Here is a 26,787-nt window from a genome sequence, read left to right as displayed (position 1 = left end):
TTTGGAAGAAATGTGTGTGGTTCCAGCATGAAACTGCATGGATGAAAAGTTTTTTTTTTTTTCAAAATTTTAATATTTCCAACTTGTATATCACATGATGCCCAAGATTAAAATGGTTTTTCACTTAAATGCTCACGTGCATTTAAGGACCTTTTTGTCCCTCATCCCAGTCCAGTCCCATTGTGTACACAACCTCATCCAAACACTAGAGCTTCATCTGGGGGAAGTTGCTACTCACAGTGATACAGGCTGTTGGTTTAACTCTGTTCAAATGAATTATGGTTCACATGATTTCAGTATGTCACAAATTCAATCTCATCCACTCATCCATTTTACAAACTACCACAGAGAACCACTGTCTCCCACAACCATAAGCTACCACTGACAGCAATGTAGACTACTTCTGGATAGCATAAATCCAACAGATACCATTAAGAAAAACAAAATATCACAAAGCACTATACACTACCTGCACAAGCCGCCAACAACACCACAGAGCACCTTAATCCATGATGTAATATACAAGAAAATACAAAAAACACCTTAACCTATTTGTCACAAAACTATGAAATATCACCACGAGATGGCCTCATAACTGTAATCATTACTCATAACATGATTTGTGTAGAGGAATGAGTTTTGCATTCCTGTCCTGCCTCACTGCTCCACACGCTTTAAGAGCCACAGTGCTGATCAGTGTCTGTTCAGCCCTTACAGATACACTTACTCAGACAGCACAATGATCATGTGGCTTTATCTGCTGTTTGTGGTGGTGGGACTCTTTGCTCATGGTAAGACAGTCCGATGTTTTTTGAGATTTGGTGATATTTCTTTTCTGTTGTCATTCTATTCTGATGTGTTTAATAGCACTTAGCATTTCAACTTGCATAAAATATCAATTTTCTGTGTTGCAGTAGATTTTTTGATTGAATATCTGTTTCCTGGTTTTGTTTTTCAGAGACAGCAGCAGATATTGTCATGACTCAGTCTCCAGCAACTCATTCTGTTCAGCAGGGAGGCACTGTCACTATCAGCTGTACAGCCAGTCAGAGTGTTGGCAGCTACCTCCACTGGTACTTGCAGAAACCTGGTCAGGCTCCTAAACTTCTGATTTATTCTGCTACCACTCGCCAGTCTGGGATTCCTGATCATTTCAGTGGGAGCGGATCTGGGACTCAGTTTACATTGAAAATCACTGGAGTCCAGGCTGAAGATGCAGGAGATTATTACTGTGAGACGAACTATGGCGGGTTACACAGTGTTACAGCCCTGTACAAAAACCTCCCTCAGTCAGACTTCAGGTGCTGAGGGGGAGGCACTGACCTGAGACACTGTTACTAACAGCAGGCCTGCAGGGGGCGACGCAGAGCTGCAGCCTGTGCATAAACCTCTCTGAGCTGAAGAGCTGCTCTGCTTCATATACAGAAGCCACAGCAGAGCTGCCACTGCTGACCCACTCACTTCTGTAGCAGAACATCACAGGAGCCACATACATCACATACATCAGCATTCCTGCTTACAAGGGAGAGGCATCAGCAGGGAACTCTGGGTTCACTAAACAGCAGAGGAGGTCTGAGTTCTGCTAGAGGGGGGATGACCCCTTACAGTCTGTGGTCACTGTTCATTATTGTTGTCTATCAGGAATTATATGTGACAAATTTGTGAAGTTAGCCAAAAGCTTGTCACAAAGGAAAACACAAATAAACATGAATTATTTTAAAACTCCACTAACAACAGGAACCAACCCCAATCACACAGCTACACACAAAAGAAGTAGTCTGTGGTCACATACCTATATTTCACTATTCTTAATCAGGAATCATTAAAAAGACAAAGAAATGGACAATTAACTAACAACCTGTTGAAATGCAATCCATTGATATGAGCTCAAATATTGACAACGTGGAAATCTCTAAAGGCACATCCTTAGATACACATCTAAAAAGTGAACAGTTTTGTGGGGAACAGGTGAGACTCTCCATTACAGTACATAGACTAGGCAATATACAGTATGATATCATTATTGAAATGCTGGGAAGCCTGGAAGAGAGACCATCTTCCTTCTATGATTGTTTTACTTTGAAATGCATTACATGTATCTTTAGAATTTCTGTTGTTTTCTTTGATGAAGTATTTATATACAGCATGAAATAATTATAGATCATTAACACTCTAGGTAACACTGTATCTCTATGTAAATACAGTTAGGCCTCTGTTTAGAAGAGGCTGTTTGCTCTCTGCTCACCTCCATTGCCTCATACTCCTTAAAAATGAAAACTTTTAATTCAACCATGTCATTTTTATTTCATTTTCTACATATTTGATGATTTTCATAATGTCAGACACATTTTAAAATCTGATACAATATGAAATGTATTCATTTTGACATGGCATGATAGTTAATAACGGAGGAAATTGTGTCGGCGTGTTTCAGTGCAGGTGTAGGGGTGTGAGTTCCCTCTGCTGTGAAATCTCCAATCTGAGCTTCATGCACAGACAGACCTGCTGTGCAGTCATCCCCTTCAACCTCTCATCTTCATTACAGAAACGAGCCCCTCCCCCTCTGCACCTTCAACAGAAACATGAGGCTAGCAGCACACAGCTGCTGCTGCAGACACGGTGTATTTTGGGCTGTGAAACTGTGATCTGGGGGTGAAACTCAGATTTGCATGTGCAGGGTGGGGAAGGCTGCTTCTGACTCAGAATAGAGCAGCACTGTGGCCAGATGTGGGTCCCGTCCCCAGGGGGTTAGTGTGATCTGAGCACACATCCTGCTGCACAGAGCTGCTCTGAGTGCACTGCACGTGTTCCTGCTCTTCTCCTTGGGCCTCCAGCACTGGGGAAACTGCTGCTTTTTAACTGAATCTCATTACATTTATATTTATTCATTTGGCAGACACTTTCATCCAAAGTGACTTACATAGGTTACAGTTGCTTTACAATGTTATCCATTTATACAGCTGGATATTTACTGAGGCAACTGTGGTTTAGGTACCTTGCCCAAGGGTATAGCAGCAGTGTCCCAGCGGGGATTGAACCAGCAACCTTTCGGTTACGAGTCCTGCTCCTTAACTACTATGCTACACTGCCGCCCACATTACCTCCTCCCTCTCATTTCTGTCTGAGCATGTAATCAACAGAGAAACACTAACTCTGCTCTAAAGCTGTTCCTGTACCAATCCTGAGAGACAGGGGTTTTGGGTCAGTAGAGACACACTGCACCAGTGGAATTCTGCTCTGGTCCATTTCAGGATTTCCCACTATCTGATACTGCTGTGGATCTGCTGCACACAGACACTGCTAACTGAGCAGCTGCCCATGATTTAGGAGGACACTCATACATTACAATGACAGGGTACTGCATGGTATAGATAGTATCTAAGAAATTAAATACTGTATGATTTCATTTGATCCATTTTTGATTCTAAACCATTATTTGCATCAAAATATTTGTGTTTTGACATTATTGAATTTGACATAATTGTGTATTGTAAATTAGCTAACAATGACAGGAATGCCATAATGTGATTTAACACAGGGGATAATTCCAGATTCCACTCAGTACAGATGTCTCTTGGCCTTATAATAATAAAAAGGACAACAGTAATGATTGAAAGAGTCTTTATTATCTCAGTGAAGCTAATGTAACAACTTTTAAGCAAAAACTCCCAGAACAAACATTAATATTAGTAATATTACTAAATATCAGTAAATTTATTGGTTTAAACACAAGCAGAGGCATGTTAGATGTTAGTGCTGAAAGCCCAGGCTGGTGGATGGATTAACACACAGGGTGAGGTGAAGCACCAGGCCAGTGACACAGCAGTGTAGCAGTAAGCAGGAGAGAGGCTGAGTGCAGACCAGAGTAAGAACAGTGGAATCAGAGAGTGAGAGCTGGGCCTCCGCCAGGCCTACTCAGAACAGTCAGCTTTCCTCAGCGTCTGAGTGACCGGAGACTGGGAGCCCTGAGTGGCCTTGCAGGTCAGAGACCCCGCCTTCGCCCACTCGTCCGCACTGAGAGTCAGGGAGCTGCTCCAGCTGTACAGGCCGTCCTTCTCCAGCACCCCGGCACTCCCGGCCACGCCCGAGCTCCTGCTGCTACCGTCCACTTCCCAGCGCAGCGTCCAGTCTGACGGGAAGCCCTTGTTGGCCAGGCACAGAAGTGTGGCCTTTCCCTGCTTCACCTCCACGCTGGAGGGGGGCAGGACCGTGAGGGTGGGGAGGCGGTTACCTTGGAGACAGATCAGAGACTTGAGGTCAGACACAGAACATAGCCCCCAATTGTTCATAAGGAATAACTGTGACAAGTATTTCATTTTCAACCACATTCATTAAAACTGTTATAATCAAATCACAAAACTATTAATGTTCAAAAAAACTTACATGACAATTGAACAGAATATATTTCTCTTCCCACCTTTTCAGAAACACACTTCATCAAGGAGTAGGACCAAAACTGTTGTAATGCCTACAGTCATATGATTACCACTGCACGATTAGTATCTTGTTAAGAAAATTATTTTAAAATACCTTGTATAATTACTACAGGACAGATTCCTGCAAATTCATTAGAATTCCAAAGGTTGTTTTGAGGAGTCAAATATCAAGGTTATAAAAATCTTATGAGATAATATATATAATAAAAAATATGTTTTAAAAACACTGAAACGAATGAATAGTTGTCAACAGAAAAAAATGTCTCGCTCATAAAGCAATCGTTGTCCTTAATTTGGGTGTGTGTGAAAGAGTGTGAAAGACTATAATTTCGTCTATAAATAGAAAGTGCTCCGTTTTGAAGCATTTTTTCAAAACATTTCATCTGATATCATGTTAACATTTTCACTATCAAAACGGCCACGAGTAAATAGGCGTATCATAACTGTGAACTACGTAAGAAACGCTTATGCGAAAATGTAAAATAATTCGACTGAATACCTTTAAACAGCTAACTTTTCCGAGAGAAATGTATTCATATTTGCGAGAAAGGAGTTTTCATACTGTCGACTGTAAATGTAAAAATACGGGCGGGTAACGCATTGATTCAAGCAAGCAACTTTTGCTAAAAAAAAAAAAAAAAAAAAAAATCTAGTTTTATCCTTTTTTTCAGTACTGATATTATACAATTTAAATTAATTTGAGCGATCCTGGAAATCACCGAGATATGTAGATGAAGAAAAAAGTAACACTTGCATTTGATTGTGAAAGATAAGTTTAATGAACCCCGGAGTGAGGGTTTGTCCAAAGCGCTCAGAAGTCCCGTTCCCTAAAATCAGATTTCACCTGCAGCCTACAAAAACATGCGCGCTGCTGGAACTAAAGCTCCGATCATCCCCTTCACCGAAATGATGAAGATCCGTTGACCGCCTCTTTTATCCAAATCAATACAAGCAACACACATAGAAAAGTCAGACGTTGAAATGGTTAATGTACATTAATAGAAGCTAAGCTTTAAAGTCAGTTTATTAGAAATGTTTTGTGGATGCAGTAGATAACATATTAAATTAAATAAACTTTTCTGAAAAGTCATTTTTTTAACCATGTCATTGAATATGCGTCCCAATGGCAAATGCAAGCTGGACTGTGTTTAGACTACCGATATAACGTTTCAATAACTCATAAATCAGCGGTTACTTACTTCCAACTGACAATTTGGTGCCGCCGCCGAAAGTGCGCCACAGTGATACAGACTCATTCACTCGCTGTACAAAAACCTCTCGCACAAGAGGCAATTTTACCATTTCCTCTGATTACCCAATTACAGTTTTTTTTTCTTTTCAAATACGCATAATTCTTTGCGAAGGGATGTCAATTTAGCTTCCTGATCACCCCACATGAAGGCACCATTTTTTAAAGCTTCATGCCTTTTTCTAAATGAGTAGCCACAGATTAGCATTAACACGTTCGAATGTAGAATTAAATAAAAATGGTAATTTTCCTGCAAACTGTAATTGTTTATTATTAAAACAGGCAGTTAAACAGAGGTCTTCATTTATTTAGCTTTTTCAAATAATACAACAGTAACTTGGTTCTGTACTTACTGCCGACATCCAGTCTGGTCCCCCCACCGAAAGCCCACCACAAACTGATTAACTGGTCGTACAAAAACCTGCTGCACTAAACCGACAGTCGAGCTCCGACAGTCAGCAGCGACGGTAGCTGCAGCCCGCCGCCTACTGGACATTCTTTGAATTCCGATATTTTTCCGCGTTTTATGTGCGCTCTAATTTCTGGGATCTCCTCACTGCTGTGAAGATGGGCAGTGCATAACCGAAGGATGTCAAGTCAGAGTGTTTATGAGCACCTCATACACTGCAGGAAAATCTCTGAAATCTCACATTCACTTTGTCTACAACACTAGACTGATACATAGCAAATACCATACTGGACAACATCATTGACCACATCACACATACTATTGAACACAACAAACTTGAAATGAGCACAGTCAAAATCACAGGGCACTTTCTGACTGGCAGGTATATATATTTACAGTTATATCCTCAAATTCACAAAAACAACAAATGACGAACTGACATCACAACACAAGGATGACAGCATTATGGGAGGTCCCTTTCCACACATACATACTTGGACATTCGTTGGATGAAGAGGACTGTGGTGACACACATCACTGAATCAGTACGGGGAAGTTACTTTCCTGAGCAAAAATTACACTGTACTTGTATTGACAGTAATATTAGGGACATCCTGCATCTCCTGCCCCTCTGTCCTTACAAGTTCAAAGTTGTCAGTGGAAAGTAGTGGAGGCCTCAGTACCAACAGGCCAGTAGTGTGGGCATTGGTGGTAGTAGGTCAGTAAAAAACCCTTTTCAGACTGATTTTACAGAAATATGATTAGAATTATGTTTTGTAATATAAAGACATAGGCATAGATATATAATCCGATTGGGTGACAAATTAAAGGAGAACCCCGAATAAACGAGTGGAGAAAGATAACGAACGCAGATGCTTCCACACAGGTGTACTGCATGGTACAATTCAGGGGTGGAGCCGAATCCGAATACGGTATTCAGCAAAGCACAAATACTGGGTTTTTACGAATATTTATTTCGCACAAATATTTTAAAATCATTTGTTGTCGGGGAGAAAAAAACGTCACATAGCTGGTGTTCCTCATAACTGTGAGGGCGGTGGGTATTTGTGCTCCGCCTGCTTGTGCTGGAAGACAGTAGGAGAGTGGAGGGGAGAGAGAGCTCAGACTGAAAAGGAGCAGCACAGCCTGATTAAAATATAGGCAAAACGGAGAACATTGCTACGCCACTATTTTGTGTTGAATACTTTTTTTTTTTTTACACCTTACCGTTTATTTTTGGCAGTGTAGAAATAGGTCTACCGTTGCAGCAGCTCTTCTCAAGTCATGTCAAACTGAAGTGAGGGAGGAGCTGTGGCTGATCTGGTGATTTGATTGGCCAATTTATTTACACAATGTTGTGTAGGACGTCTGTGTAATTTTCCACCCAGATAATTGCTGAAATTTAACACAATATTTGGTGAAATCATCATTGCATGAATTTGTTAGAAATCAATCATCACTGATTTGTAACACATTCGTTTTAAGAGTGTGTACACAGCCGATGTATAGAGGTGTTTTTGTTAATTGAATTGGATTGCATTTGTTTTTTCCCGGATGAACTGATGACCAATAATTGATTCGTATTGTGTAGGTCAACAAAATGCGGATTAATATCAATGGGATAAGGCGGCTTGTTTTTATAACGATATAACTCTTTGTACACTAAAGAGAATAGCCTATATTAAGTTTTGCACTTTGTATTCTATGCTGTAATTAAAATACTTGGATAAACGCATCTGCGAAAAATACATGAATAAAATTCATCATTTTATTCCAAACTTGCGATTCAAACAGGTATCGGGCCATGGAATGGGAATGAGATATGTATTCCAATACTAATGGGTTTCTTTCGACTAAATGGCATGCGTTCTCTGATGACTTGAGATTAAATTGCAATAAACGTGCAATATGTTGCGATTCGCTGACGAGAGACGTTCTTGGTCTTATTGGTCGGTTGATTATTGTCTGATGTGTTGTTGAAATTAAAGAAGACTATTATGTGAATACACCCGTGCAATTGTTAGTGTGCACATCTGCTTATGTAAATGAAATAATATCAGTTAATATGGACAGCGCCTGCGCTAAAATAAGGCCAGCTGCGTGCTTCAATTCACAGATGCAAGCTATTGAATTATCTATATGAAGTAAAAGAGGCATACGTCTTGATTAATGTTGTAGGGCTGGAGAATGATTAGAGAAATCAGGTGGAGGGCGGGGTTTGGAGCAATCAATTCCATTGAGTTGGGTATAAAAGTGGCGCTGCCGGGGTGTGTGACTGTTGTGTGTTTTTGGGATAGCAGAGTTTCATTTATCATGGAGTTAAACGGGGTACCTGTTGGTTTGGTAGCGCTCCTTTTGTTGGGATGTTTATGTGATGCTCAGGTGTTGCCAGGGTTTCAGTATTCACAAGCTCAAGCACCTCCAGCTCACTCGCAGAATCCGGCCCTGACTCGGCCTGCATTTGGAGCAGCGGTGTCCCAAGGAGCCCAAGCCCCACCCCGGCCATTCATCGCGATGCAGACCCACCCAGCAGCGGTTACGCCACCTCGAGCTGCCAATGTAATGCCACCCCATTCAGCTATGCGGCCGGCGGGGGTCTCTGGCGTGGGCGTGGCCCCTCGGCCGGCGGGCGTCTCTGGCGTGGGCGTGGCCCCTCGGCCTGCAGTTGGAGCAGCGGTGTCCCAAGGAGCCCAAGCCCCACCCCGGCCATTCATCGCGATGCCGACCCACCTAGCAGCGGTAACGCCACCTCGAGCTGCCAATGTAATGCCACCCCATTCAGCTATGCGGCCGGCGGGCGTCGTGGGCGTCTCTGGTGTGGGCGTGGCCCCTCGGCCGGCGGGCGTCTCTGGCGTGGGCGTGGCCCCTCGGCCTGCAGTTGGAGCAGCGGTGTCCCAAGGAGCCCAAGCCCCACCCCGGCCATTCATCGCGATGCCGACCCACCTAGCAGCGGTAACGCCACCTCGAGCTGCCAATGTAATGCCACCCCATTCAGCTATGCGGCCGGCGGGCGTCGCGGGCGTCTCTGGTGTGGGCGTGGCCCCGCGGCCGGCGGGCGTCGCGGGCGTCTCTGGCGTGGGCGTGGCCCCTCGGCCGACTCGGCCTGCAGTTGGAGCAGCGGTGTCCCAAGGAGCCCAAGCCCCACCCCGGCCATTCATCGCGATGCCAACCCACCTAGCAGCGGTAACGCCACCTCGAGCTGCCAATGTAATGCCACCCCATTCAGCTATGCGGCCGGCGGGCATCTCGGGCGTGGCCCCTCGGCCGGCGGGCGTCTCTGGTGTGGGCGTGGCCCCTCGGCCGGCGGTTCCCACCCCAGCTGTTGCCTTGCCTGCCAAGGCTGAAGTGCAGGCCCCATCAGCTTTGAGACATGATGTTGTAACCGTGTATTGTGGTGAGAGTTCTGTCCAGGTGCGAGTGGCTATGGACCTGTTTGGTATTGGCCAGCTGATTGACCCAGCTGACCTCACCCTGGGAGGCTGTGGTTCCACTGGCCTGGACAGCACTGCTTCAGTGGTGGTGTTTGAGACGGAGCTTCAGGGGTGTGGCAGCACACTGATGGTACAGTGATTGATTCTGCAATCAACTCCAGTAATCCTTGCATGTGTAGACACAGCATTGTAACCACTTGGATGTTGTCCACAGATGACTGAGGACTCCCTCATCTATGGCTTTGACCTCAACTACCAACCCAAAGCATTGGGTGATACTCCCATTGTAAGGACTAATGAAGCTGTGGTTGGTATCCAGTGCCATTATATGAGGTGAGAATAATTGCTAGTAATGTACAGGAGGGACACAATGGATTCATACTTCAGGCATTAACTGCAACTGCCATGCTTGCATGAGGGATAGCAGGCATGCCATCACTAATTCCAATGAAGCTAATTTAACCCTCTACTCTGGGCTGCATGTTTCTGCCTGCTTAACTTCAGATCTGGAAAGTGATGTGATGGGCCTTGGTGGCACTGGGAATGTCTCTTGGGAGCCCTGTGCCTCAAGAACCAGAAACTGCTTGCACATTTTGTAGTAACAATGGCTCTGTTCTACTCTGAATCTGCAATAGAAATAATTTGGCTAATCTAACCTTCCCTTGCCAGGCTGCACAATGTCAGCAGCAATGCCCTGCAGCCAACCTGGATCCCTTACCGCTCTACCATGTCTGCTGAGGATGTCCTGGTCTTCTCCCTGAGGCTCATGACTGGTAAGCAGGACTGCCCATGACCCTCACTGACTGTGGTGCTGTAATGACCAACACAACTGTCTGCAGATGACTGGCAAGCTGAGAGGACATCCAACGTGTTCTTCCTGGGAGACACCATGAACATCGAAGCCTCTGTGGTCCAGGCCAACCACGTGCCCCTCCGTGTCTTTGCTGACAGCTGTGTTGCCACCCTAGTCCCTGATCTGAATGCAGTCCCCAGATATGCCTTCATTGAGAACCATGGGTAAGTGGTTTGTGCAGCATGAATACCCTGCCCTACGTAAGAGCTGTGAACTGCAGTATTGGCTCTTCAGGTGCCTGATGGATGCCAAGCTGACGGACTCCCGCTCCAAGTTCCTGCCCAGGGTCCAGGATGACAAGCTGAAGATTCAGCTAGATTCCTTCAGGTTCTTCCAGGACAGCAGAAGTTCAGTGAGTAGAACAAGCAGCAGTGTAATGTTGCAGCATTGAAATGGAATTGCTGGGAATTAATGCAGCCAGCTTTTACTGACCCCCCCTCTTCCTAACCTGGCTGCTTGTCTGCAGGTATACATAATTTGCCATCTGAAAGCCACAGCAGCTTCTGCTACAACTGACTCGCAGTACAAGGCTTGCTCCTTTTCCACTGCAGCCAACAGGTAGGCCTGCCACTGGTGGAAATGGTACACTGTAGTTCAGAATGGCAGCAGTAACCTGTTCCTCTGCTAGGTGGATGGCTGCAGGTGGGAATGACCAGGTGTGTGGCTGCTGTGATGCAAGCTGTGGCTTCAGGAAGGGGAGGAGTGTGGAAGCTGGTGCAGGTATGCTCTGCCACTTGGCTAACAGCTGCTACGCTATAACCTAATCATGGTAAGATGTGTAGACATGTTCCTGCTCCTTCCAGCACTGCAGGGGGAAGGTGATGCAACCCTTGGCCCCATCATTGTCCAGTCTGCCCAAGAAGCAGAGCCTGAATTCCAGATGCTTCCAGTGGTGACCAAGGATCATAAAGCAGCAGGTAACTATCTGGGTATCATTGTAGGAACTACCCATGTTACAGGCTAAGCTTTTTCCACTAGGGAGTGGACTGCTATTGAATCTTGTACATAACATGATCTCTCGCTCATTCCTCAGCTGCTTCCCCAGAGGTTGTGGTCCTGGCTGCAGTGGTGGCTATAGCTGGTCTGGTCTGTGTGACTGTGCTGCTGACTGTACTACTGAGGAAACGACACAAACTATCTGTATAAATGATCAATAAAAATAAGCTACAACTTCAGCCCTCTTGCATGAGTCTCCATGGTACTGGTGGTCACATTTCTACTTTGCTGTGAGTTGCATGACTTGGGTGTGCAGAGCAACCAGATGGTAGCCCCTTGCCATGCTCAGTATGGCCATGGATTGCTCTGTGCTTCAATGCTTCTCCTCCCCTGAAGGGTTGGCCTATTTGCCACACATGGTTATGTTCATGGTGCAGCTGCCTTGCCCACCCTTTGGCATGTTTGCCATGGTGAGCTTGACATGTTCATGCTTAGACAACATCCAGTTGTGTCCTAGCAATCATCTTTTGGTGATGTCTTTCTATTGCATGGCTAGTGTGGGCCTGTATGAATGCAACCAGGTAAAGCAACTAATTAATGGAATTTCAGGAATGAATTGACTATTTAGACTTCCACTGTCATGTAAACTAGGATTTTTTTTTTTTTTTTTTTGGGAACATGGTTCTAATTTCTGCATAGGTGTTTGACATGCTGGGGGGAAAAAGCAGTGTTTTCAAACTTCAATTTTCACTGAAGTTCATCTAAATTAAAACCCTCAATGTTTCAGTCAGGCTAATTGTCAGGTTTGACAACTGAATTGCTGTGCCTGATAACTCAATTCATTTTGAATAATTCAATTTTTAATGGTATCTAATCTCAAAATGCACTCAATTTTGTGCAATGTACTGTGTCCTAAGGGGCTTGATGCTGGTAAGTATGTCAGTGGGTCCTGCCCTATGACCCATGCCCCTGACAGTATGACAGGGAACCCATTCTGTGCATGTCATGATGGATTTTCTATGTTGTCCTGTGAGGCCCAATCATCTCAGCCCCACGTTTGGACTTGTAGAATCTATGCCACGGTGCATTGAAGCTGTTGCGGTGGCCCCACACCTACAGCACTTTATGTTGGTTTTTTTCCTTTGTCACCTGTCGAGTGAAAATCCAGGTATTTGTTTTAGAAATCTGCTCTCTGTGATATGCTGTCCTGAGACTGACTGTGTTGAACCAGTCTCTGTCTCACAGGCCATAGCACTGCTGGGCTGCAAGTGTCTGCTGTATCTAGGAAGGGCATTTGCATAGAGAGGACACTTTGCATTGGCAGCACATGCTTCAGTGCTCTGGGAGTGTTTATAATCCTGTCAGTTTAAAATCTCATGGCTGAGAGCTGTCTGTCATGACAAGAGAACCCAGAGCAACAATGAATTTTATCATCTGGACACTTATCTACTGCAGTCAGGGTGAGTGCTGCAATTCTTTTAAATTTTTAAATTTCCTAAGGTATGCCTGACTAAGCAAATCTGAGCAAAGTTCATGTCAATACAAAAAATTAGTGATACCTGTTTGCATACATTCTTTTTCACTTAATTCTCAACCTGTCTACATTTTTTCTCTTTCTCTTTAGGGTCTTGGGGGCAGGTTGTTCTGACTCAGCCTGCAGCCCAGTCAGTTGAGGCTGGTCAGTCAGTCTCCATTGACTGTAAGGCCAGTACAGCAGTTCACCATGGTGGCTCTACATACTATCTTGCCTGGTACCAGCAGAGATCTGGAGAAGCTCCTAAACTTCTGATCTACTGGACATCAAGCAGATACTCAGGAGTGTCCTCTAGATTCAGTGGCAGTGGGAGAGGAAATGGGCTTGATTTCACTCTGACCATCAGTAATTTCCAGGCTGAAGATGCAGGAGATTATTACTGTCAGAGTTTACATAAAATCAGTGGCAACTGGGTGTTCACACAGTATTAGAGAGTCGTACAAAAACCTCCCTCATTCAGATTGTACAGAGACTGCACTGCTGCAGCTAGGACCAAAGGGTGGAGGCACTGATCCGGGACACTGAGGAACTCTGCTCTGCTCTACCACACTGAGCTTCAGACACTTCAGTAATGACTCCAACACGAGCTGCTGCTCACTGTGATACAGGCTGTTGGTTTAACTCTGTTCACCTAAATTCAGTATGTCACAAATTCAATCTAATCCACTCTCATTCCACATACTACCACAGAGAACCACTGTCTCCCATAACCAGAAGCTACCACAAACACCAAGGTTAAACAAGAAAATACCGAAATCATCTTATGACATTTTTTGCAAAACAATGAAACCTCACAACACACTGCCACATGCTAACCACCATTATTTTAAAAATGGAAATCTGAAATGCTTTTAAAAACTTTTTTTCTGTTGATGAAAAAAAAATCAGCACATTAGCATTCCTGACTCATTGTCAGAGATTTGGCAGCTGCTTCCAGAGACAACCACCAACTGGCCTCACAAATTACTGGGTTCTGTGTCTCATTTAGTTAATGTCCTCCTCCTGTGTTGATTAGTTATGGGTTTCACATGTCATTTCTCATGTTTAAGCTCAGTCTTGAGCTGCCATGTGTGTTGTGTGTGAACCAAGCCTGTATTGTTTTCCCTCAAGTCTTCAGTGCAAGAAACTTTGTTTCCATTGAACCAAACCTTTTGGTGTCCTGAGTCATCTCTGCACTTGGGTTTGGCCTGGTCTTTGTTACACTCACGTACACTTCAGATTTCCTTCTCCTCCATACAAAACCAGATCAATTACTTTTAATTAAAATTAAAATCAAATTTTAAATTTGTTACAAAATTGTATTCAATCATTTTCAAGGAAAATGTTTGCAAATGTCCAAATTTTTAAAGAATCAGGATAGCTGTGGTTACGCTAAAATGTCTCAGTGAATGGTAAACAAATGGTTGCATGAATTCATCCTGAATTTACAGAGACATATTTACAGGACTGTAACTCTAGTGAGACCATTACTGTGTGACTGAGATGACACACCATACAACGTCTCACACAACACCTTCAATCAATACTGATATCGCCAAATAAATTATAAAGATGCCTTTTCATTGAATCACATTGACATTGCAGCGGCTCTTTGCCTATCACATCTTTAATGGAAAAAAAATCGTAAATAATAACATGTACACGTGTTATGGTGTTCAGGTTAAACCAGCAGATAGCAGTGTGGGTGCCCCAGCCCTCTATAAATCCTGTGCTGTTCATGCCTCAGAGCTCCTCTGTCTCTCTCTGTGACAGGATTTGCCTACAGGAAGGGGCTTTGCATACCTGTCCTGCCTCACTGCTCCACACACGTTAAGAGCCCCAGTGCTGATCAGTGTCTGTTCAGCAATTTCAGATACACTGACTCAGGCAGCACAATGATGATGTCGCTCTTTCTACAGTTGGTGCTGATGGCTCTCTTTGCCCAGGGTAAGGTGATGTAACCCGGGATTTTGGTGAAAAGTCTTTTATTGTTGTCATTCTATTCACATGTGGTTATTATCACTTACCAATTTAACATATATAAAACTTATAAATTTTCTGTGGTGTACTAGCTTTTTGATTCCATAACTGTTTCCTTGTTTTGTTTTTCAGGATCAGCAGCAGATGTAGTTCTGACTCAGTCTCCAGCAACTCATTCTGTTCAGCAGGGAGGCACTGTCTCTATCAGCTGTACAGCCAGTCAGAGTGTTTATAACAACAACTATCTCTTCTGGTACCTGCTGAAACCTGGTCAGGCTCCTAAACTTCTGGTTAAATTTGCTACCACTCGCCAGTCTGGGATTCCTGATCGTTTCAGTGGGAGTGGATCTGGGACTCAGTTTACTTTGACAATCACTGGAGTGCAGGCTGAAGATGCAGGAGATTATTACTGTCAGAGCTACCACTACATCAGTAGTACAGATGTGTTCACACAGCGTTAGAGAGTCGTACAAAAACTTCCCTCAGTCAGACTGCACAGAGTCTGTGCTGCTGCAGCTGAGACCTACTGCAGGTGCTGGAGGGGAGCCACTGACCCAGGACACTGAGGAACTCTGCTCTACTACACTGAGCTTTAATGTTACGCACCTTCTAACCTGATTCAACCTGATTTATATAAATACAAGGCACAGAAGGTGAATGGCAAGACATTCAAAATGTTTCAAGTGAATCCCTGTTGGATGACATTTGTAGGGTATGTTTTCAATCCAACATCTTCATTTTTTTTTGAAAATGTCAGTATGTCCAATTATATTTACCATATAATGTCCTTATATTCATATGTTTCAATCTGAGGGAATTCAAAAACCATGACACCAAATATATCACACACGCAAGATTAAAGATTTTTTCATGTTAAATATCCAAAAAAGTGTTAGCACAGGGTACGATAATCAACCAAAGAGCACCTCAACCTACCATAAGCAACAAGAAACTACTGAACGCCAAATATGATGAAATATCATAACATTCTGCAGAAACTGTCAAAGATTACCACATACTCCCACATGCTAGACACCACAAATCTTTCAATTTAACCCACAAACATAAAACACTTGAAAAATCCTTTTCCCATTTAAAAATAAAAAGAAAAACATCCAATGCAAATGAAAACTGGAAATCCTTACTCAGATGCACTTCAGATTTCCTATTGATCCATGTAGAGCAAATAATTTTTGACCAGTTTCTTACAAAATGAAATTAATTGAATAAGATGACAGATAATGAAAATATTCTCAGATGTCGAAATTATCAATATATCCAAATGAATTTATGAATGTTTTAATGCTTGAAGTATATTCAAACTAATATAAATTTAGTAGAACATGTTTCCAGTGTGGTATCACATTTATACAGGAACATTTTATGGCGTCATTTCTGCATTGCAGTGGCCCTACAGCACAAGGGCCCCAGCCCTCTATAGAGCCAATGCTGTACATGCCTCAGAGCTCCTCTCTTTCTCTCTGTGTAACAGGATTTGTATAGAGGAAGGGGCTTTGCATACCTGTCCTGCCTCACTGCTCCACACACTTTAAGAGCCACAGTGCTGATCAGTGTCTGTCCAGCTCTTTCAGATACACTGGCAGGTACAGTGATGATGTCGCTCTTTCTACTGTTTGTGGCGATGGGACTCCTTGCTCATGGTAAGACAGTCTGATGTGTTTTGAGATTTGGTGACATTTCTTTTCTGTTGTTGTCATTCTATTCTGATGTGTTTAATAGCACTTAGCGTTTCAACACGCATAAAATATCAATTTTCTGTGTTGCAGTAGATTTTTTTTATTTAATGTGTTTCCTGGTTTTGTTTTTCAGAGACAGCAGCAGATATAGTCATGACTCAGTCTCCAGCAACTCTTTCTGTTCAGCAGGGAGGCACTGTCACTATCAGCTGTACAGCCAGTCAGAGTATTAGCAAATACCTCAACTGGTACCTGCTGAAACCTGGTCAGGCTCCTAAACTTCTGATTTATTATGCCACCACTCGCCAGTCTGGGATTCCTGATCGTTTCAGTGGGAGTGGATCTGGGACTCAGTTTACACTGAAAATCACTGGAGTCCAGGCTGAAGATGCAGGAGATTATTACTGTCAGCAGGGATATGATGGCAAGTTACACAGTGTTACAGCCCTGTACAAAAACCTCCCTCAGTCAGACTGCAGGTGCTGGGGGGGGAGGCACTGACCTGAGACACTGTTACTAACAGCAGGCCTGCAGGGGGCGACGCAGAGCTGCAGCCTGTGCATAAACCTCTCTGAGCTGAAGAGCTGCTCTGCTTCATATACAGAAGCCACAGCAGAGCTGCCACTGCTGAACCACACACTTCTGTAGCAGAACATCACAGCAGCCACATACATCACATACATCAGAAATCACTTTCAGATTTGACCCCTTTTATGGTATTACAAAGGTGTTAAATCATTATTATTTTAACATTGTTTGACACAATTATGTATTGTAATAAAATTGGAAAATTACAAGTATGTAATGAAAATGTGGGCTCACACAAGACACAGTTCTAGATTCAACTCTTTTTAGAGGTTCAATCTTTTCTTTACTTTTACAATTGCTTAAACGATCACTGGTTTTTCTTCTTACTGCCAATTTCTAGTTTGGCCCCAACAATGAAGTTCACAGACAGTGAATCAGTCTAACTGACTGGCCAGACTAAAACCAACCTTCACTACAGTGAGAGGAGAGTTCTGGCAGCTGGTAGCTGTGACAATAGCATCAGCACGTCCCATAGTGGAAACTCATGGATTGACATCAACTCATAGTTTAATAAGTCTGATTTCTGTAAACACCCCACTGTGATTACGATGTGCAATGCATATTTTATGGATATAAGGGCATTGGCCCATTCATTGTGTTTGTGGACAACTTGTTCACTACAAATCTGCGGCATCTTAAATTCACTTTGTCTGAAAGCTAGCCTGCAGTATTGCTTTTACTATATCACAGATTAGATCGCGTACAATATCATTGACCACAGATGAAAATACTGTTTTGCATATATTAAGCCAGAAATCAGCCAAATCATGATTAGGGGGCACAGTATAATTAGCAGATAGGTCTGTATCATATCATATCCTCAAATACACAAAAAGATTACATGTACCGCTGAAACAGCACAGAGGAGTGATTGTCAAAAACACAACGTTCACTGCACATCTACTGAGGGTAATGCAAGTGACTTCATGTATTTCTTGTCCATCTGTCTTTCCCTGTTCACAACAAGATAGTAGTGGAATAGTGGAGGTAGCCATGGAGACCTCAGTACCAGTTTGGCAGTAGTGTTGGCACCAGTGCCAGTGGAGCAGTTTGCAGACACCTCACTGTCAGTGCAAGCCCTTTTTTATCATGTGATGAACGTTATGCATGTTGTGTATAGTTACACAGTTAAAGCAGTATTGTGCATTTTTATTGGAGGTCAGCTTGACTGACATTTGGTTTTTGCAATTACAGTCAATGGGATGTAAATGTACCTGATTGGTTAATGGAAATTGTATAAGTACCCAGGGGGCGGGTAACTGTTGCTCAGTTAATGGCCGACAGCCAGGGGAATCTGTGTCACCGTTAGACAAGTGCGTAAATGCTATACTTGCTTGATAATGTGCTTTAATAGATGAGAAGGGTTTGCGGGTTTCTTATTTGTTTTTTAATGAGAATACACGACAATGTATTCATGATTTTTATTGTTTTTGAAATCAGCTTTTCAGAACTGCCCTTCTTGAACTATACTTAATATTTCAAAGGTGTCAGTGGAAAGTAGTGGAGGCCTCAGTAACAATGGGGCAGTAGTGTGGGCGCTGACGATAGCAGATCAGTAAAAACTGCTTGATATTCAGACAAATGTTTTCTGTCAGAATATAAATAATAATACATAATTATGAAAATCATTGTATGTTGTAACCTAAAGACTTAAAGATACAGATATATATGTGGAGCCAGATAGATTTCTTTTAGAAATCTGCTCTCTGATGTCCTGCTGCCCTGAGACTGTTTGTGCTGAACCAGTCTGTCTGTCTCACAGTCCACAGCACTGCTGGGCTGCAAGTGTCTGCTGTACCCAGGAAGAGCATTTGCATAGAGAGGACACTTTGCATTGGCAGCACATGCTTCAGTGCTCTGGGAGTGTTTATAATCCTGTCAGTTTAATACTTCATGACTGAGAGCTGTCTGTCATGACAACAGAACCCAGAGCTACAATGAATTTTATCACCGTCTTCATCTGGACACTTTTCTACTGCAGTCAGGGTGAGAGCAATATTTTTTCATAGGGAATGCCTGACAGCAAAATATAAGCAGAGTTTGTGTCAATATAAAAAAATTACATATACCTGTGTGCGTACATTCTTTTACACTATTAATTCTCAGCATGCCTATCAAGTTATTATGATTACAATTTTTCTCTCTTTCTCTTCAGGGTCTTGGGGGCAGGTTGTTCTGACTCAGTCTGCAGCCCAGTCAGTCCAGACTGGTCAATCAGTCTCCATTGACTGTAAGGCCAGTACAGCAGTTTATTATTATAATGAAGTTTTTAGTGGCTATTACTTTCTTGCCTGGTACCAGCAGAGATCTGGAGAAGCTCCTAAACCCCTGATTTATGGGACATCATACAGACACTCAGGAGTGTCGTCTAGATTCAGTGGCAGTGGGAGAGGAAATGGGCTTGATTTCACGCTGACCATCAGTAATGTCCAGGCTGAAGATGCAGGAGATTATTACTGTCAGAGCTACCACTACATCAGTAGTACAAACGTGTTCACACAGCGCTAGAGAGTCGTACAAAAACCTCAGTCAGACTGCACAGAGACTGCACTGCTGCTGCTGGGCTCAAACGGGAGGGGGGGAAGGGGCGGTTACCGACTTGGAACACTGGGGAACTCTGCCCTACCACACTGAGATTCAACTGTTCAATAATAACTCACACACACCTTATTATGTAATATTTTTTCAAAATGTTAATATTTCCAACTTGTATGTCACATATAAAATCTGTTTCTTAATGATTTACAGCAGGAGTACATTTGAAAGTTATGACTTTAAATCCATAATGCCTAAGATTAAAGTGGGTTTTCACTAAAATACTGAAGTCCATCTCTGCAGGCAACAGATGGAGATTGTGTTCCTCATCAGCCCAGCCCAGTCCCATTGCAAACACAAGGCTCCTCCTATCGAAACATACACATACAAGAACTTTGTCTGAAGGAAATTGCTGCTCACAGTAATACAGGCTGTTAGTTTAACTCTGTTCACCTGAATTATGCTTCACTTGAGTTCAGTATGTCAGAGATTCTATCGAGTCTACTCTCATTCCACTAACTCCCACAGAGAACCGCTGTCTCCCACAAACAAAATCTACCACAGACAACAACCGTATACTACTCCTGGATAACATTAACATCCAACAAGTGCCATTCATAAAAACAAAATGCCACAAAGCACCATATACTGCCTGCACAAGCCGCCAACAACACCACAGAGCACCTTAATCCATGATGTAATATACAAGAAAATACAAAAAACACCTTAACCTATTTGTCACAAAACTATGAAATATCACCACGAGATGGCCTCATAACTGTAATCATTACTCATAACATGATTTGTGTAGAGGAATGAGTTTTGCATTCCTGTCCTGCCTCACTGATCCACACACTTTAAAAGCCACATCGCTGATCAGTGTCTGTTCACACCTTTCAGATACACTGACTCCAGCAGCACAATGATGTCATTCTTTGTACTGTTGGTGGTGATGGGACTCTTTCCTAATGGTAGGTTGATCTGATTTGGGACTTTGGTGATATTTCCTTTGTTGTTGTTATTTTGTTGCTATGTTACTATTATTATTCAGATTTGGTTACTGTCACATACCAATTTAATATATACAGTATATATAATTTTTCTGTGGTGAGATTTCTTTGGATTTAATATCTATTTATTTGTTTTCATTTTCAGAATCAGCAGCAGATATAGTTCTGACTCAGTCTCCAGCAACTCATTCTGTTCAGCAGGGAGGCACTGTCTCTATCAGCTGTACAGCCAGTCAGAATGTTTATAGCAACATCCACTGGTACCTGCAGAAACCTGGTCAGGCTCCTAAGCTTCTGATTTATTCTGCTACCACTCGCCAGTCTGGGATTCCTGATCGTTTCAGTGGGAGTGGATATGGGACTCAGTTTACAATGAAAATCACTGGAGTCCAGGCTGAAGATGCAGGAGATTATTACTGTCAGCAGGGCTATAGTGGGTTACACAGTGTTACAGCCCTGTACAAAAACCTCCCTCAGTCAGACTGCAGGTGCTGAGGGGGAGGCACTGACCTGAGACACTGTTACTAACAGCAGGCCTGCAGGGGGCGACGCAGAGCTGCAGCCTGTGCATAAACCTCTCTGAGCTGAAGAGCTGCTCTGCTTCATATACAGAACCCACAGCAGAGCTGCCACTGCAGAACCACACACTTCTGTAGCAGAACATCACAGCAGCCACATACATCACAAATTACTGCTCGCAGGTTAGAACCATCAGTAGCTGTTCACCGAACAGCAGAGGATATCTCAGTTCTGCTAGAGGAGGAATGACCCTTTACAGTCTGTGGTCACCGTTAATTATTGTTGTCTATCAGGTTTTATATGTGACGATTGGGAGAAGATAGCAAAAGCTTGTCACAAAGGAAAACAGAAGGAAATTAAGAATTAGTTTAAAAATCCACTAACAAGAGGATCCAGTCCCATGCACACAGCTAAACTCAAAAGAGGTGGTGTGTGGTCACGTACCTGTATTTCACTATCCTTAATCAGGCATGCTTAAAAAGACAAAGAAATGGACAATTAACTAACAATCTGTTGAAATGCACTTGATTGATATGAGCACAAATATTGTCAATGTGGAAATCTCTAAAGACACATCCTTAGATACACATCTAAATAGTGAACAGTTTTGTGGGGAACAGGTGAGACTCTCCATTACAGTACGTAGACTGTGCAATATATGATATCATTATTGAAATGCTGATAAGCCTGGAAGAGAGACCATCTTTCTATCTTTGTTTTACTTTGAAATGCATTACATGTGTCTTTAGAATTTCTGTTGTTTTCTTTGATGAAGTATTTATATACAGCATGAAATATTATATATTTATATACAGCATGAAATAATTATAGATCATTAACACTCTAAGTAACACTATATCTCTAGGTAAATAGTTTTATGCCTCCGTTTAGAAGAGGCTGTTTGCTCTCTGCTCACCTCCATTGCCTCATACTCCTTAAAAATGAAAACTTTTAATTTAAATAAGTCATTTTTATTTTATACTACATGTTTGATGGTGTTCGTAATGTCATATACATTTTCAAATGAGATTAAATATGAAATGTATTGCTATAGACATGGCATGATAGTTAATCACAGAGGAAGTTGTGTCGGCGTGTTTTAGTGCAGGTGTAGGGGTGTGAGTTCACTCTGCTGTGAAATCTCTAATCTGAGCCTCATGCACAGACAGACCTGCTGTGCAGTCACCCCCTTCAACCTCTCATCTTCATTACAGAAACAAGCCCCTCCCCCTCTGCACCTTCAACAGAAACATGAGGCTAGCAGCACACAGCTGCTGCAGACACGGTGTATTTTGGGCTGTGAAACTGTGATCTGGGGGTGAAACTCCCAGTGCATGTGATTTGCATGTGCAGGGTGGGGAAGGCTGCTTCTGACTCTCAGAATAGAGCAGCACTGTGGCCAGATGTGGGTCCCGTCCCCAGGGGGTTAGTGTGAGCTGAGCACACATCCTGCTGCACAGAGCTGCTCTGAGCGCACTGCACGTGTTCCTGCTCTTCTCCTTGGGCCTCCAGCACTGGGGAAACTGCTGCTTTTTAACTGAATCTCATTACATTTATATTTATTCATTTGGCAGACACTTTTATCCAAAGTGACTTACATAGGTTACAGTTGTTTTACAATGTTATCCATTTATACAGCTGCATATTTACTGAGGCAACTGTGGCTTAGGTACCTTGCCCAAGGGTACCGCAGCAGTGTCCCAGCGGGGATTGAACCAGCAACTTTTTGGTTACGAGTCCTGCTCCTTAACTACTATGCTACACTGCCGCCCACATTACCTCCTCCCTCTCATTTCTGTCTGAGCATGTAATCAACAGAGAAACACTAACTCTGCTCTAAAACTGTTCTTGTACCAATCCTGAGAGACAGGGGTTTTGGGTCAGTAGAGACACACTGCAGCAGTGGAATTCTGCTCTGGTCCATTTCAGGATTTCCCACTATCTGATACTGCTGTGGATCTGCTGCACACAGACACTGCTAACTGAGCAGCTGCCCATGATTTAGGAGGACACTCATACATTACAGTGACAGGGTATTGTATGGTACAGATATCATCTAAGAAATTAAATACTATATGATTTCATTTGATCCATTTTTGATTCTAAACCATTATTTGTATCAACATGTTTCTGTTTTTACATTATTGAATTTGACATAATTGTGTATTGTAAATTAGTTAACAATGCCAGGAATGTTATAATGTGCTTTAACACAGGGGAAAAGTCAAGATTCCACTCAGTACAGATGTCTCTTGACCTTATAATCATAAAAAGGACAACAGTAATGATTGAAAGAGTCTTTATTATCTCAGTGAAGCTAATGTAACAACTTTTAAGCAAAAACTCCCAGAAACAAACATTAATATCAGTAATATTACTAAATATCAGTAAATTTATTGGTTGAACACAAGCAGAGGCATGCTAGATGTTAGTGCTGAAAGCCCAGGCTGGTGGATGGATTAACACACAGGGTGAGGTGAAGCACCAGGCCAGTGACACAGCAGTGTAGCAGTAAGCAGGAGAGAGGCTGAGTGCAGACCAGGGTAAGAACAGTGGAATCAGAGAGTGAGAGCTGGGCCTCCACCAGGCCTACTCAGAACAGTCGGCTCTCCTCAGCGTCTGAGTGACCGGAGACTGGGAGCCCTGAGTGGCCTTGCAGGTCAGAGACCCCGCCTTCGCCCACTCGTCCGCACTGAGAGTCAGGGAGCTGCTCCAGCTGTACAGGCCGTCCTTCTCCAGGACCCCGGCACTCCCGGCCACGCCCGAGCTCTTGCTTCTACCGTCCACTTCCCAGCGCAGCGTCCAGTCTGACGGGAAGCCCTTGTTGGCCAGGCACAGGAGCGTGGCCTTTCCCTGCTTCACCTCCACGCCGGAGGGGGGCAGGACCGTGAGGGTGGGGAGGCGGTTACCTTGGAGACAGAGCAGAGACTTGAGGTCAGACCCAGACAGAACATAGCCCCCACGTGTCAATCTCCTGATGCGACCGTTTCTCAATAGTTCATAAGGAATAACTGTGACAAGTATTTCATTTTCAACCACATTCATTAAAACTGTTATAATCAAATCACAAAACTATTAATGTTCAAAAAAACTTACAAGACAATTGAACAGAATATATTTCTCTTCTCACCTTTTCAGAAACACATTTCATCAAGGAGTAGGACCAAAACTGTTGTAATGCCTACAGTCATATGATTACCACTGCACGATTATTATCTTGTTAAGAAAATTATTTTAAAATACCTTGTATAATTACTACAGGACAGATTCCTGCAAATTCATTAGAATTCATTAGGTTGTTTTGAGGAGTCAAATATCAAGGTTATAAAAATCTTATGAGATAATATATATAATAAAAAATATTATGTTTTAAAAACACTGAAACGAATCAATAGTTGTCAACAGAAAAAAAATGTCTCGCTCGTAAAGCAATCGTTGTCCTTAATTTGGGTGTGAAAGACTATAATTTCACATTCAGTTTAAGATTAAAAGAAATTCAGATAATGCCCTGTCATAGAAAGTGCTCCGTTTTGAAGCATTTTTTCAAAACATTTCATCTGATATCATGTTAACATTTTCACTATCAAAACGGCCACGAGTAAATAGGCGTATCATAACTACGTAAAACTACGTAAGAAACGCTTATGCGAAAATGTAAAATAATTCGACTGCCTACCTTTTACCAGCTAACTTTTCCGAGAGAAATGTATTCATATTTGCGAGAAAGGAGTTTTCATACTGTCGACTGTAAATGTAAAAATACGGGCGGGTAACGCATTGATTCAAGCAAGCAACTTTTGCTAAAAAAAAAAAAAAAAAAAAAAAAAAAAAAAATCTAGTTTTATCCTTTTTTTCAGTACTGATAATATTATACAATTTAAATTAATTTGAGCGATCCTGGAAATCACCGAGATATGTAGATGAAGAAAAAAGTAACACTTGCATTTGATTGTGAAAGATAAGTTTAATGAACCCCGGAGTGAGGGTTTGTCCAAAGCGCTCAGAAGTCCCGTTCCCTAAAATCAGATTTCACCTGCAGCCTATAGAAACATTGCGCGCTGCTGGAACTAAAGTTCCGATCATCCCCTTCACCGAAATAATGAAGATACAGGTAGTGTCCGTTCACCGCCTCTTTTATCCAAACCAATACAAGCAACACACATAGAAAAGTCAGACGTTGAAATGGTTAATGTACATTAATAGAAGCTAAGCTTTAAAGTCAGTTTATTAGAAATGTTTTGTGGATGCAGTAGATAACATATTAAATTAAATAAACTTTTCTGAAAAGTCTTTTTTTAACCATGTCATTGAATATGCGTCCCAATGGCAAATGCAAGCTGGACTGTGTTTAGACTACCGATATAACGTTTCAATAACTCATAAATCAGCGGTTACTTACTTCCAACTGACAATTTGGTGCCGCCGCCGAAAGTGCGCCACAGTGATACAGACTCATTCACTCGCTGTACAAAAACCTCTCGCACAAGAGGCAACTTTACCATTTCCAATTCCAGATTACCCAATTACAGTTTTTTTTTCCTTTTCAAATACGCATAATTCTTTGCGAAGGGATGTCAATTTAGCTTCCTGATCACCCCACATGAAGGCACCATTTTTTAAAGCTTCGTGCCTTTTTCTAAATGAGTAGCCACAGATTAGCATTAACACGTTCGAATGTAGAATTAAATAAAAATGGTAATTTTCCTGCAAACTGTAATTGTTTATTATTAAAACAGGCAGTTAAACAGAGGTCTTCATTTATTTAGCTTTTTCAAATAATACAACAGTAACTTGGTTCTGTACTTACTGCCGACATCCAGTCTGGTCCCCCCACCGAAAGTCCACCACAGTGATTCAAACTGATTAACTGGTCGCACAAAAACCTGCTGCACTAAACCGACAGTAGAGCTCTGACAATCAGCAGCGACGGTAGCTGCAGCCCGCCGCCTACTGGACATTCTTTGAATTCCGATATTTTTCCGCGTTTTATGTGCGCTCTAATTTCTGGGATCTCCTCACTGCTATGAAGATGGGCAGTGTATGACCGAAGGATGTCAAGTCAGAGTGTTTATGAGCACCTCATACACTGCAGGAAAATCTCTGTAAAATCTCGCATTCACTTTGTCTACAACACTAGATTAATACACAGCAAATACCATACTGGACAACATCATTAACCACATCACATACTATTGTACACAACAATCTTGAAATGAGGACAGTCAAAATCACAGGGCACTTTCTGACTGGCAGGTATATATATTTACAGTTATATCCTCAAATTCACAAAAACAACAAATGACGAACTGACATCACAACACAAGGATGACAGCATTATGGGAGGTCCCTTTCCACACATACATACTTGGACATTCGTTGGATGAAGAGGACTGTGGTGACACACATCACTGAATCAGTACGGGGAAGTTACTTTCCTGAGCCAAAATTACACTGTACTTGTATTGACAGTAATATTAGGGACATCCTGCATCTCCTGCCCCTCTATCCTTACAAGTTCAAAGGTGTCAGTGGAAAGTAGTGGAGGCCTCAGTACCAACAGGCCAGTTGTGTGGGCATTGGTGGTAGTAGGTCAGTAAAAAACCCTTTTCAGGCTGATTTTACAGAAATATG

At 42.6% G+C, this 26,787-nt stretch overlaps 1 protein-coding gene and 1 gene segment (V, D, J or C); one reads left to right on the top strand and one right to left on the bottom strand.

Annotated features, from left to right (window-relative positions):
* Positions 1 to 9,502: 9,502 nt before the first annotated feature.
* On the top strand, positions 9,503 to 11,524 carry LOC118796456 (zona pellucida sperm-binding protein 3-like). Its single transcript, XM_036555327.1, has 9 exons — positions 9,503 to 9,655; positions 9,740 to 9,858; positions 10,195 to 10,298; positions 10,365 to 10,542; positions 10,613 to 10,730; positions 10,845 to 10,936; positions 11,007 to 11,092; positions 11,182 to 11,295; positions 11,412 to 11,524. The coding sequence occupies exons 1-9, from the start codon at positions 9,518 to 9,520 to the stop codon at positions 11,522 to 11,524; spliced, it is 1,062 nt and encodes a 353-aa protein (XP_036411220.1). The 5' UTR covers positions 9,503 to 9,517.
* A 12,078-nt stretch (positions 11,525 to 23,602) lies between these two features.
* On the bottom strand, positions 23,603 to 26,114 carry LOC118769139. The segment is given in 2 exon segments: positions 23,603 to 24,065; positions 25,964 to 26,114. Coding segments are annotated over 2 exon segments (471 nt in total).
* Positions 26,115 to 26,787: the final 673 nt, after the last annotated feature.

The sequence above is a fragment of the Megalops cyprinoides genome, chromosome 21 (genome assembly GCF_013368585.1).
Source record: "Megalops cyprinoides isolate fMegCyp1 chromosome 21, fMegCyp1.pri, whole genome shotgun sequence".
Taxonomy (NCBI): Eukaryota; Metazoa; Chordata; class Actinopteri; order Elopiformes; family Megalopidae; genus Megalops; species Megalops cyprinoides.
This window is presented reverse-complemented; position numbering and strand designations above follow the sequence as displayed.